Source organism: Anopheles bellator, chromosome 2, assembly GCF_943735745.2.
Source record: "Anopheles bellator chromosome 2, idAnoBellAS_SP24_06.2, whole genome shotgun sequence".
In the NCBI taxonomy this organism is placed as follows: domain Eukaryota; kingdom Metazoa; phylum Arthropoda; class Insecta; order Diptera; family Culicidae; genus Anopheles; species Anopheles bellator.
Genome location: NC_071286.1, coordinates 2,871,474 through 2,884,524, shown reverse-complemented (window position 1 = coordinate 2,884,524; position 13,051 = coordinate 2,871,474). Strand labels below are relative to the sequence as shown.

General features: G+C 51.8%; 4 protein-coding genes and 1 long non-coding RNA gene across 6 annotated transcripts; 2 read left to right on the top strand and 3 right to left on the bottom strand.

The window, feature by feature from the left end:
* The first annotated feature begins 1,394 nt into the window (after window positions 1-1,394).
* Window positions 1,395-7,237, top strand: LOC131211692 (3-oxoacyl-[acyl-carrier-protein] reductase FabG-like). 2 transcript variants are annotated; one of them, XM_058205269.1, is made up of 2 exons: window positions 1,395-1,411; window positions 6,340-7,237. In XM_058205269.1, the coding sequence occupies exons 1-2, from the start codon at window positions 1,395-1,397 to the stop codon at window positions 7,091-7,093; spliced, it is 771 nt and encodes a 256-aa protein (XP_058061252.1). In that variant the 3' UTR covers window positions 7,094-7,237. The 2 variants fall into 2 exon arrangements, with proteins under 2 accessions (XP_058061252.1, XP_058061253.1); XM_058205270.1 differs by lacking the exon at window positions 1,395-1,411 and having other exon boundaries at window positions 6,176-7,237.
* On the bottom strand, window positions 4,809-6,089 carry LOC131211693 (uncharacterized). The gene is made up of 3 exons (XR_009156908.1): window positions 5,793-6,089; window positions 5,626-5,740; window positions 4,809-5,552 (listed from the first exon to the last, which is right to left on the bottom strand). It is a non-coding gene; the product is annotated as an uncharacterized LOC131211693 (long non-coding RNA).
* LOC131211691 (3-oxoacyl-[acyl-carrier-protein] reductase FabG-like) lies at window positions 7,151-8,242 on the bottom strand. Its single transcript, XM_058205268.1, has 2 exons — window positions 7,534-8,242; window positions 7,151-7,467 (listed from the first exon to the last, which is right to left on the bottom strand). The coding sequence occupies exons 1-2, from the start codon at window positions 8,084-8,086 to the stop codon at window positions 7,250-7,252; spliced, it is 771 nt and encodes a 256-aa protein (XP_058061251.1). The 5' UTR covers window positions 8,087-8,242; the 3' UTR covers window positions 7,151-7,249.
* A 291-nt stretch (window positions 8,243-8,533) lies between these two features.
* On the top strand, window positions 8,534-10,398 carry LOC131211833 (cell cycle checkpoint control protein RAD9A). The gene is made up of 3 exons (XM_058205463.1): window positions 8,534-8,567; window positions 8,631-8,869; window positions 8,948-10,398. The coding sequence occupies exons 1-3, from the start codon at window positions 8,534-8,536 to the stop codon at window positions 10,226-10,228; spliced, it is 1,554 nt and encodes a 517-aa protein (XP_058061446.1). The 3' UTR covers window positions 10,229-10,398.
* Window positions 10,399-11,030: 632 nt separating this feature from the next.
* On the bottom strand, window positions 11,031-12,588 carry LOC131211225 (coiled-coil domain-containing protein 1-like). The gene is given in 4 exon segments (XM_058204626.1): window positions 11,031-11,213; window positions 11,215-12,050; window positions 12,179-12,430; window positions 12,510-12,588. Coding segments are annotated over 4 exon segments (1,350 nt in total).
* Window positions 12,589-13,051: the final 463 nt, after the last annotated feature.

Below are 13,051 nucleotides of genomic sequence, written 5' to 3'. Positions count from 1 at the left end.
AAAAAGGAACCGTGGAACCGTTATCACGCAGCGCAACCACGGCGATGGTGCAGGATTAATAGGTTTGTCCTTCAGAAGCACTTCATCTTCATCGATCTTGATTTTGCTCACCCGACTACCGGAAATCTGAGCTACAGGAGGACGTAATTTCTTTTTTTTTGTTCATCTGCAGAAAAGAATGGGTTAAAATCGTGTCATTTCTCTTACGACCGTGGCGTGAACCCTTCGCTCTCTGCAGCTGCAGCATCTGCAACATCAGCCACTCTGCGTGTCCGTGTTCGGAAAGCATGCCAACGGGCCATCCATCAAACCAATGAGCAACATTATTTCGGTATGATTTATCATGCCGGGGCTAAGTCCGCCACGGCATTTCGGAACGGATAGCAGCAGGACTTCGGGAAATTGAATTGCTCGTCGCTCTCAACGGGCGGATGTATTGAAGTGCATCGCGAGCTAAATAATGGCGCTGCGCATAATTCATGCACTCGGGAGGCAGCAAAAAAATCAGTTCGAGAGAACTCGAGCACAAAAAAGTCATTATTTCGGTACCTTCGGGAGATAGTTTTCACGGTGCGCCTTCCATCGCCCGCGGATAGATTTCCACGGTGAAAGAAAGGAAGGATCTGCACAAAGAACTCCATTATGCGATCCAATAAATCCTGGGCTCCCCGGGGAACGGTTCAGGCCATTGTCATGGCGAAGTTGAAATATATCGCCCCCTGCATCGCTGTTTCTTCAGAAACTACAGAAAATATATGTGTTAACTGTGTACCGTGGTTGTTCATTCCGTAAAGCCACCGATTTATGAGCTGCACTACTTCGTTGATCACTGCACAATTTGTCGGTGGAGGTAGTGCGGTACGCAAATGCTGCTCAAATGCTCAGGCGGATTGATTTGGCCGCTTGGCCCGACCAACGCCAAGCGGAAACGCAATGTGATTAATCATCGTTACTCGATGAGATCAGTTGGCTACACGGGACCATGGTTAGCAACGCATCATGGCAACAACTGAGCTATTGAGTTAAGTATGCGTCAGATCAAAGTAATGCATGCATTGGTCTTTGCATCACTCCCCGATATTTATAGTAAATTATTATTAGTTGCTAGTTGATCATTGATTCCGTCGGCCAATTCTGTGGCATCTCCATTCTGCGCTTCCATCGTCGTCAGCCTGGCGGTGGCAAACAATTAAATTTACATAAACGGATTTCTATCATCAATTTCAGCAGCGAACAGAACAGAGCCACAGAGCTTCAGCATCTGTCATTACCATAATGATCATCACGAAAACCGGTGTGATGCCGGGCCAAAATAGAGTTGTGCCAAAAACCGAGAGTGACTCAGGCCCCCTGGCCGACTTTCGTCGAATCATCGAAACCGCACAAAGTCAGCCATGGTCCGGTGGATAAAACAATTTATTTTAAACTAATATTCGCCCAGAAATGGTGCGTCCGTGCGTGCGTGTCCCCATTGATTGCCTTGGCCCCGCTAGGCGTTGGATGATGATTTGCAAATAGTTTATGTGTGAGAAACGAAATTATAACAGCCGGACGGACAGGACGACCCCGTTCAGCTTGCTAGGAATCTCGATACGTTGCGTCCCGTTCGAGCGACCCCTGGTGTTCCGGTGGCATCCGGTTGCCTTCGAACCACGGTCCTTGGTGAAATTCCCACGCTTTTTGGGCCACATCTGGGGCCTCCCGTGTCAGCCGGTGTAATCTGTTGACCCAACCCAGCCGACACCCGTACTCCGGCGAACGGAACGGGGCGAAGCTAGAATAACTTTCGCAAAACATGGACAAAATTGATGATGCGTTAAATACATCCCACGTATTGTGCCGTGTGCCTCATCCGGATTATGATGGAAATATTTCCGCCACCGGTGGCGGTGGCACACCGGAGATGCTAAACCTCCCGTTTCCGGTGCGGAGGCGGTCCACTTTTCCGGACCCTCGGGCTTTGTGGCGAAGTTCGCTCGAAAATTTGCCAACATCAAATGACCACCGACCGACACGGAGCGTAGCCGGCTGGAATATTGTGTTACTACTAATTCTTTTAGCCGGATCGGCCGGCCTACCGTTTCTGGGGGCCAAAAAATGGAATCCTGGAGCCGGAGATAGGGCGACGGAAATGAGATTTCGTTATCCGCAAAGAATGTAGAATAATAATCTGGCGGCTTCGTCCAGATTTTGTGGGCCGTGCGGCAACCTCAAACAATCACGGAACCGAAACAAGTTTATCATAACCTTCGGGGCCTATTGCTCGATCAAAGGACCTTTTATGACTTAATACCACGCAACGAAACCGCATTAAATGGTACCGAGTAACACGACCGGACCCGATTTGGATGTATGCAACTCTCACGGGAAAAAACGAAACCACCGGTAAAGGTTTCCTTTTAGTTGTTTGGCGAAAACCCTCAGCAACCGTGTTTTGCCCATTTACGAGGGCAAATTAATCACTTTCAAGTGCTGCCGCATTGCCTGACAACATTCCCAACAGCCAAGAATGTCGAAAGCTCGCAACATTTGGCCACCCATTCCCAAACTGGCCGAAAGTATGACGAAAGCTACGATGATACGGTACTTGGGCCCGGTATTTATGCCGAAAGTTCGGCCAACGCAGAGGTCATAACAAATATTTTTATCATCAAACTTTCGGAACGCCCTCGCCTTCCGGCTGGCCTCCGACACGCTGTAACACTTTCGCATGCGGCTCTGCGGTGAATTCTCCGAAACCGAAGCGAACTAAAACTTTCTGCCGAACCAGGCAGTCCGGGGACCCGCCACATTTAACGATCCACCGTTTAGCTACGCAGAACACAGAGAAACCCCGGTAAACCTTCGGTGACATGCTTGTTGGCTGATGGTTGGTAGTCCCTGAGTCCCTGAGAAAAAAGGTTGATTAATTTGTGGGGTCCGAAACGATCATTTAAGCCCTTTCGGGGCTACCGATGTTCTTATTTGCACGTTCCAAAGGAATACATTTAACTGGCCGATCGAACCTGGGGGGCGGTCCAACGTAAATCGCACAGATCGGTGTGCGCCACCCGGTGGCCGGGTAATTACATGGCCACATAAACAAATTGTTTTATTTACTTTAAACATTAAGCTACCACCGACAACAATCGGCGGCCGGCCGTCGTCGCCGCCTTTTCAGAGGCTCTAATCCCTGGCGATTCGTCGACTGCTTCCGACCCGGTTCCGGCATCCTGGGTCCGACTCGACGGAGTAGGTCGCCATTGAAAACAAATAGCAAAACAAACTTTCCTAAAGAGCGCCCTGGAACATGGCCCACAGCAGCCATTTGGACGCCGGAACGAACGAGCCGGACCGGCCGGGGAATCCCTTTTTGGGGCGTCCACACTGGGAGACTGTTTGTGTTCCCTCCACGGGCCATCGCTGACAATCACCTCGACGGGTTGCTGGGCTGGGAATCCGGTAGCTGGCTGGGGAATCAATTGAAAAGTTTATCTAGGATCTCCCGGACCTCCCGGTTGAAATCCGACGACGACGGTGGCCAATCTCAAATCTAGCAACCAGACAAGGACAAAGCAAATTTGAAATCAACAAACCACTTCTGGCAAACAACGGTAACACGATTTGGTGTTTTTGTGGAGCGCGATAGTTGAAATTACATACATTGTTTCAGCGTACCGGAAATCCTGCGTAACAAGGATAGGTTCAAACTGTACAGCAACTGTTTTCTGTGGCCAAACAGTGTACCAATGCCAAGCCAGCGAGCCGATCCGCTAACATCAGTTTTTTATAAGGATAAGCAAGAAGTTATATTCGCGCGAAAAGCTTTGGCAAACCAATAATGGCTTTAAAAAGCATTCAGCCCGGACCCTTTTTTGTCGCTTACCGTCCCCATTAATTGGACGCGGCCGCGGTCATCAAAGTGCAGTAAAAGTTACCGCGGGCCGTAGTCTTCCACGGTCCTACGGGAGAGAGAAAAAAAACAAGAAACGACCAGAAAGATGGCCACGGCACGGGCGGCATTGGCATGAGGCATGAGTCAAAAGTTTTCTAATGAGTAGCGTGAGTAATGAGCATAATTTCTCTTTGCGTCCTCCTTTTTGGCCAAGACGTTGGCCAACTTTTTGCGTTGCGTTTGGCCCATGCGGATTCTTATAAAAATTTTGCGTGCCTTTTAATTTATTAAGCACCATTTTTGGCAGATTTGTGCCACTCGCATACGTTTCACATTAACACGGGGGGCGAGGAATTAGGCTTGGATCGCCGAAGGTCAGCGACCAGATACCGGACTGGGTCAACAGCGCAAACATAAACGCAACGTACGGCCGGTCTGTCCCAATTTTCCGAGAGAACTACGAATATACCTTCTTTTAAGACGTTGAGTGTCAGTTCGAGGCTCTAAGAGCAAAATTATGACAAATAAAGCTCATTTCGATTTATAATGATATGCTGCGGGGAAGGAAGACGATCGGATTCGTCAGCGGGACGCCCGATCGGCTGGAAAGGGGGAGTAACGGAAAATGAGGATGAAATAGCGCGTGGCGGCGCGTGCCGGGAACAGCTAGTTTTACATACTTACATCGATTTGAAGTTTTTGTGATTCCCTGAAAAGCAACGTATAAATCAAGGGGAGTAAAAACCATCAAACTTTCAACTTCAATCTAAGACAAAAGAGTTAACATGAAGGATTAAACTTGCACAGTTGATGGAACAGTTAAATTTAACGTTATAATTCCTTTATCTCTTTTCGCAACGTTGCCTTCGTTGTCTCCCGTTTTCTATGTTCCATCAAAGACAATGTTTTGTGAGAAATCACTTTTATTGTACTGCTTCAATCGAACGCTTTTAATATTAGAAGAATACATGCTTAGGATAAATGCAATTAGCACATGTTGTGAATTTTCGAATGATATGATAGCGCAGATAATGAATATTACGCTTTCTTACAGATTTTCACCGGTATGAATGCGAATGTGTCCCTTCAACGCTGACGAAAGCGCAAGCTTTGAAGGACAATGCGGACACTGTTGGTATTCTTCCTTCTTGTGGATTTTCGAATAATGTAGCAGATTGCTTCGTGATTTGAACGCTTTGGAACAGATGTTACTCACAACAGGCCTTATGCGAGGCATTAATACACGTGTTGCTTGTCGCAGAGGGATCTTCTCGATCGTGAAACATCAATTCTGAAGGCTTTGTTTGACTGTTATCCTGTTCATCGACATTTTCATCCTCTAATTTGAACGAAATTGGATTTCCACTTCCTCGAAAAAATCGTCAGGTTGGTTGCCACAACACTCATATGTCCCATTTACTTGATGAGCTGTACAGTTCAAGTGCGAATCGTGCACTGCATCCGGTATGGTGACTTCAGTTTTGATTAACAAATTTGTGCCAACCGTTTGCTCAGCAGAGTGGTCAAGATGGTCTTTGCCAATGTCTGCCTAGTTCTTCGCAGTGTTTTGCTTTTCGTTAAATCCATTGACCAGTGCAATGTTTTTGTTGCATCGCCAGCGAAACGTATACATCTTATCCAAACGCGATTCGCACATCGAACACAAAAACGATGCAACCTGTAAAACATGAGTCTCATAAAACAATCTTTCTCGTCCCAGGGTGAGATGTCTGTTTTAACAATCGTCCTACCTGTAAACCTGTACAATCGCGGAGTTTCTGAAGCTTATATTGTCCGGATTTATCGTTCACTAGGGACTCCAAAGCGTCACACGTCGACAAGCATCAACGGCGTATTTTAGCGGTTCTGGAAAATAATGTGCTATCATACCTTTTCATCATTTTGAACATTGACTTACTTAACGCCATTCTTTTTCTTGATAAATCCCGAAGTTTTCACTTTTACTGCAATCGTCTATTTTTGTGCAGAGATTTTGTAAATTCGTTCGCATTGTTTACTCTTCTGCGGTACCTTTTGACAGCTCGGTCTAATTTCGTCAACACAGGAACTCACGGGCAGTTTGACAGCTTGCTCCAAAGTCACTCAATCTTGCACGCAATTCAAAATATAATCTACCACAAGGAGCAAATATCGGTTAAAGTAAATAAAATAGTCAGACTTTATATGAGTCAACAAAGAATAAGGAGAAAGTAAATCACTGTGAACGATAAAGCTCCTCAATTTTGATCAACGCTCCACCAGGAACAGGAATTACAGCCAGGGGAGGGGAGGGAAGGGGAGGGGGAGCTATCTCCGCTTATCGCAGCCGGGCTTGTGTTGGTGCAGTGTTGTGTTTGCTTCGGCCTCCCGTTACTAAGCGCAACGCGTAGCTACGCAATCAGTCAGACGGCAATCTTTTTATGTAACAACCAAAACAAAGTGGCCTGCGGAATGAATCTGGCCGGCAAAGTGGTTCTCATAACCGGTGCCAGTAGCGGCATCGGGGCGGCAGCCGCGCAAAAGTTTGCCCAACTCGGAGCATCGCTAGCGTTGACCGGACGCAAGGTGGACAATCTGAACGATGTGGCCAAAAAGTGTACGGGAACCGCGGGAGCGCCATTCGTGGTACCGGGAGACATTAGCAACGAAGCCGACACGGATCGTGTGCTGAAGGCCACGATCGAGAAATATGGCAAGCTGGACGTTCTGGTCAACAATGCGGGCATCATCGAAACGGGTACGATCGAGACGACAAGCCTGGAGCAGTTCGATCGCGTGATGAACACCAACATCCGGGCGGTGTATCATCTGACGATGCTGGCCGTGCCGCACCTGATCGCCACGAAGGGAAACGTCGTGAATGTGTCCAGCGTGAACGGAATCCGATCGTTCCCGGGCGTGCTGGCGTACAACATCTCGAAGATGGCCGTGGATCAGTTCACGCGGTGCGTTGCCCTCGAGCTGGCCGCCAAGGGTGTGCGTGTGAACTGCGTCAATCCGGGAGTGACGGTAACGAATCTGCACAAACGCGGCGGGATGGACGAGCAAACGTACGCCAAATTCCTGGAGCACTCCAAGAACACCCATGCGATGGGCCGCCCGGGCCAGGCTTCCGAGGTGGCTGACGCGATCGTGTTCCTAGCGAGTGACTCTTCGTCCTTCGTTACCGGTGCCAGCTTGCCGGTGGATGGTGGACGTCATGCCATGTGCCCCCGCTAGTAGTGCCATTACGCAAACCAAAGGCCCAAAGGCCAGTCGCATTTACACCCTCGTGTGCGGTAAACTGTTTTATTTCGCTCTGCCGTACGAATAAAAATAAAGGCATCCTCCCTTTGCTTGATACAACGTTCGATCGTCGATAAATCCGAAGCGCCCCTACCGTGGACACATCGCGTGTCTGCCACCGTCTACGTTCAGGGTGACGCCCGTAATGAAACTGGCGCCATCCGACGCGAGAAAGGCGATCGTTGCTGCGACTTCTTCGGGAACTCCTGGCCGCCCGAGGGCGTGCGTTTGTTCACATTTCTTCAGGAACGCCGCGTATGCTTCTTCGTCCATTCCGCCACGTTTGTGAATGTCTGTTACGATCACACCTGGAAGGAAGCGGAACGGACTTTACAGCTGAAAATGGACTTATCGCTACCCCTGCGCGCGCTTACCTGGGTTGACGGCGTTCACGCGCACCTGTTTCGGGGCCAGTTCCAGGGCGGTGCAGCGAGTGAACTGATCGATCGCCGCCTTCGACAAGCTGTACGCCAGTATACCCGGGAACGAACGGTTGCCGGCCACGCTCGATAAGTTCACAATGTTTCCCTTCGTCTTCACCAGCAGCGGGGTGGCCAGCATGGTCAAGTGGTACACAGCGCGAACGTTGGTGTTCATCAGTTCGTCGTACTGCTGCATACTCGTGCTTTCGATCGATCCGTTCCCGATGATGCCGGCATTGTTGACCAGCACATCCAGTTTCCCGTACTTGGCCACGATCGCGTCGAGAACCCGCAGGTTGTCTTCCTCCTTCGTGACGTCGGCCACGAGCAACAGCGGGGCGCTCTTCGATAGGGCTTCACAGGCCTCGCCTACCTTCTTTAGGTTCACCTCATTCCGTCCGGTTAAAGCGAGCGAAGCACCGAATTTGGCGAAATAGATCGCGGTTCCTTCACCAATACCCGACGATGCTCCAGTGATGAGAACCACTTTTCCCGTAAAATCCATCGTGGACAATCGACGATGCGATATAAGATTAATTTTAATCAGAGCACCACTTGACGATAAAAGGGCCAACTCGATCTGTTGTGGCTCGCACCAGTATCGCTGTCACGAAGCCTTGTTTGTGCACCGCACCGGCTTCCCTTAATTTGATTATCTTTCCCCTTCGGCCGATCGTGACACAACGGTTTTGATAATTCGTATTAAAACTAGAATCGTTTCTACATTTGAATGAATCAATTTGAATCAATTGAAGATAATAAAGTTTACCGATAAGTCAGAAACACCGTTTCGATCCAACCTCAACCCGGTGCTATAAACCTCGTCCACTGCCATCAGCCGGCATTTTGCAGCTGTCAAATTGAATTCACCGGTGGCGGTATGTTTTTGTTTATCTTTATTTCTCCCTTTTGTTGCTCACTCGTTTCTTGTTATTGCAGGAATTGGTTCGCAATGAACTTCACGATTATTGGCGGCAATGTCAAATGTAAGCATCCTTTCCCTCTGCTTAGTTAGTTATTATCCCGTGCGTTCACCCCTTTTGTTGCAGTACTGGCCCGAACCGTGAACAGCTTTTCAAAAGTCGGCAACGAACTGTTCCTCGATGCGACCCCGGACGGACTGGAGTTGAAAACGGTCAATTCCACCAACACGGCATACGCGGCCGCCCTGTTTGAGCGTGACTTCTTCCTAAGCTACAGCAATGCGACCGGCACCGGCACTCCGGATGACTACTGCTGCAAGGTGTCGGTGCGCCCGTTGTTGAGAATCTTCAAAAACATAACCAAAGTAAGCCACAGGACATGCACTGGTGCCCCAGGCCATGCACCTTCACACCTAACTGAAGCCTGTTCGCATCCTTTCCAGATCCACAGTTGCGACGTATGCTTGAATGCCGCTCAATCGAAGCTTGTTTTTCAGTTCCGGTGCAAGAGCGAGGCCGTGAAGACGCGCGAAATCTGTTTGCTCGAAGATGAAAGCATCAATTCCCTCCGTTTGCAGCAATCTTTCACCAGCAAAATCGTGGGCAATAATAAGCTGTTTTCGAGCATTCAAATCCATCTGCACAACTCGGTGCAGGAGATAGCGTTTGATTTCAGGCCGGACAAAACGTTGGTGTCTAACCACGTGGACGACGATCAGCACGATCGGTCTTCGTTGCGGTCGACGCTCACCATTCACTCGTCCTCCTTTCTATCCTACAAGCTCGATCAACCGGCACACCTGATCTTCTGCTACAAGGAATTCAAATCGCTTAGCTTGTTCGGAGCGTTTAGCAAGCTAAACATTGAAATGAGCTTCTCGCAGCCGGGAGCACCGTTGATGTTGGAGATGAAAAAGCCCGGCCTAGTGCAGGTGAAGTTTATCATGGGCACGATGATGCCATCGGCAAGGCCGCGAGTGCAACGACGGAAGGTCACCGAGGAATCGGTCACCCGCACCGCCACCGCAGACATCAATACAGTCAACTCGAACCTATCGGACAACGTTTCGGGCGCATCCAACGCGGGCATCAATCACCCCCCTAAAGAGATACCGGCAGCGAACGAAGACGACCGGAGTCCGACCCGATTGGGAAGGAAAACGATTCCAGAAATGGCAAATCCCAAGAATGGTTCAGCAGAAGCGCCAGCAGCCGTGCCGGCAGCGAACGACGTTGGTCGAGCTGCGGGTGGCACTGCCACGGCCCACGAACCACCCAAACCAAATTCAGCAGCCTTGCTTAACACCGAAGAACTTATATTCCTCGATGGTTTAGACGCTCCGACGCCGAGTCTCGATTCGGGCGCAGGCCCATCCACAAGACCGTCGCGACCATCGGCGGACGCGCTGCTGCTCGATGATGATGCGGCTCTGGACCTAGTAGCGGTGGAGGCTCTCAGCAGGAGGGCCTCCATGGTGCCACCTCGGAAACGTCACAAACTGGTGCATGGAGGGCAACCCGATGCGGCGGACTCCAGCGAGGCACATCCTGCCGAAACTTCGATCGTGCCCGTGTCACCGGAAGTGATCGAGGAAAGGAGGCGCAAGCGAGCGAAAATGCGCCACATCTTCCGGCGCTGTTTCGAGCCGACGTTCGACCCGAACAACGGGATCGGTTGTAGTCAAATGTTGGCCGGCAAATCCGATTCCGAAGAGGACTCGTAGTGTCGAGGTTCCGGGGCAAGGACCAGCCTCTCGGTAGTAGTGTAAGCACAAAAGAGAGAAAAACCAACGCCTGCTGGGGTACTTTTATTCACAATCTCGTCATTTGTTCTTTGTTTATTGTCTCTCTTGCGTTGTGTGCCTGGTTTGGGTGTTGAGCGATCGTCGGGCTATCACTGTCTCGTCCCTGTTCCGGTGTAGCGGCGGTAGTAGTAAGTCGGTCGTGGTCACGGACGTACGGGGACCGTACGAATAAATTAAATAAATAAATAATTTAAATAAATAAATAAATTATCTTAAAGTGTTCCAGTCAGTTTGCGTCCGTCCGCTGCGCGCTGCGGTGCGGCTGCTGATCGGTTGATCGTAAAACGGAAGTTCGCAGCACGTTCGCAGCTCGCTGTGTTGATGAGGACGAAAGAGGCAGCGCAGGCGGGTAGTACGGGGGTGTGTGTGTGGGTGTGTCGATGCGGCAATGAGTCTCCTGTCGCTGGAAGGTCTTCTTTTCGGCGGCCGATGAGAGTCGATGAAGTTGCGTGTGGAAGGTTCAAGAAGAGATGAGCGTCTCACGTTCCGGTACAGAGCAGTTGGGTTGGTTCCAGGCCTTCTCCGGCGGCTTCATGGGCACAGTTGGCTAAGGAATGGCTTCCCTCCCTTGGTCCACTATCGGCACACTGATCTCTGGCCGCCCGATAGCGAAGGGGGTCTTGCTTCCTCTCTCTCTCGCTCTCTCGCTCTCTCTCTGTCTGTCTGTACAGGTGTGCCGGTGTTTCACCGTGTCCTGCACCGACTCTCGGGGACGTTGCTCTCACACGTCGGTCTCGGCAATGTCCTCCACGGCGCTCTCGTCGATGAGTTCGTCACTGTCGTCATCGTCATCGTCGTCGTCCTCGGCGTCGTCGTCCGCTTCCGGCTCGGCGACACCACCACTCGTCGTCTGCTGTTCGTCCTTCTGGCCAGTCGCCGATGCGGCCCCCCCCGGGCACCACGGCCGCCGCTGCCGCCGGCGCCTCTTCGCTGTCGTCATCGTCGTCATCGTCGTCGTCATCGTCCTCGTCGTCGTCGCCCACCAACGCGGACAGGTAGTCGTCGTCGTCCCCGGTCGCCGGTTTCTTCTCCGGTTTCGTCACCGTTACGGGTTGAGCTGGAGCGTTGGCAACAACGTCAACTTTATTGTTATTCGTGTTTTGATTTTGTACCTTTTCTGGCGAGCCCTCGTCGTACTCCTCCTCCTCCTCGTCCTCCTCGACGACGGCATCGGTCACGCCGGTCGCTGCGTCGGCCCCGCCGCCCTGGTTGGCGAGCGTTTCGGCAATCTTGTTCACCTCACTGTTCACGTCCAGGTCCCCGCCGGCCGGCTTCTTCACCGGGCTGTCCACTTCGTTCTGGGCGGACGCCGCCTCGGCCAGGTCCAGCAGGGCCTGCGTGTTGGCCGCGGTGGCCACCTTCTTCTTGGTCTTCTTGGCCACGGGCGGAGCGGCGGCGGCCACCTGTGCGACCGGCTCGGCGACGACCTGCGCGACCTGCTGGACGGGCACCGGCTGCGCCGCAGCCACACTGTCCTCATCATCGTCATCGTCATCGTCGTCATCGTCATCGTCGAAGGCTCCTAGGAGATCGTCACCAAAAAAAGACAGCGCATCGTCATCCTCGTCGTCGTCATCGTCATCATCGTCGTCTTCGGAGGCGGCCGCAGCAGCCGGGGCCGCCTGGTTGGCCGTCTGTTTCTGCTGGTCAACGACCGCGGCCGGAGCAACGGGGGCAACCGCTTCCTCATCGTCATCATCATCATCATCATCGTCATCGTCGATCTCATCTTCAACCGAGCCTGCTCCCGCGTAGCCGCCGAACCGAACGAAATGGAGCAAACACAGAGGGTGGTCCCGTTAGAAACAAGAAAATCCCGGTTGCCCGGAAAATCCCGGTTGGTCGGCCGGTTCGCAAACCCACGCTTACCGATAATGTCTTCATCATCGTCGTCATCATCCGCGTCGTCGTCATCATCTTCGGCCGAATCGTCATCATCGTCGCCGAGATCGAACTCGTCGGAATCGTCGTCATCGTCATCGTCGTCACCACCGCCGCCGCCGGCGACGGCAACCGGAGCGACCGGAGCTACGGGCACCGGAGCCCCGACCACTTCCCCCGCTAACGCTTCCTCTGCCGTCTGTCGCGAGATGATCGCACCCTTGCGTGCATTTCGTCCCTCTGCAATGGCAAAGCCGTTAATTAGCTCCCCACAGAACTGCCCGGCACCGGGATCAGGAACGCTCGGAGCGACAGTTACCGTCGTTAACCGGTTTGGAGGCGGCAAAGGCGATGATGATCAGAATTAGTAATAGCTCCAACAGGAATGTGACTTTCATTTTTTATTTTCTGAAAAGCAAACAAACCGATGGTAAAGTAGATGGATTAACAGAGAGTCACGCCCACTGGGGGCCACGGATCGAGCTGGAATGAATCGAAGCGACGCGGAAGCTGTCCCTCCCGACGTGCCGACGGGTCCAGTGAACTCGTTCCGGTGGCAAACATCGGTGCGGTGCCTCCTCGATCCGCAACTTTCTTTTGCGGCAAAACGCACACAACTGTGTTTCTGGGTGAACGGGCATCCGGACACCACCCCCCCGGGCGCCCCCGAATGATATGCTAATTACTCATTCACCACCACCGCACTAGCGCGCCCCACTCACGCCGGCCGCGGGAGACCTCAAAAACTAAATTCCTTGACCGTGATCGTTCGTCCGCAAGGTGCACTACTACGGGCGTGTCCGTCTGCGTGGTTGCGTGTGCGTGCGGCTTGCGCACCGGTCAACGGCCATCACGCCCCCT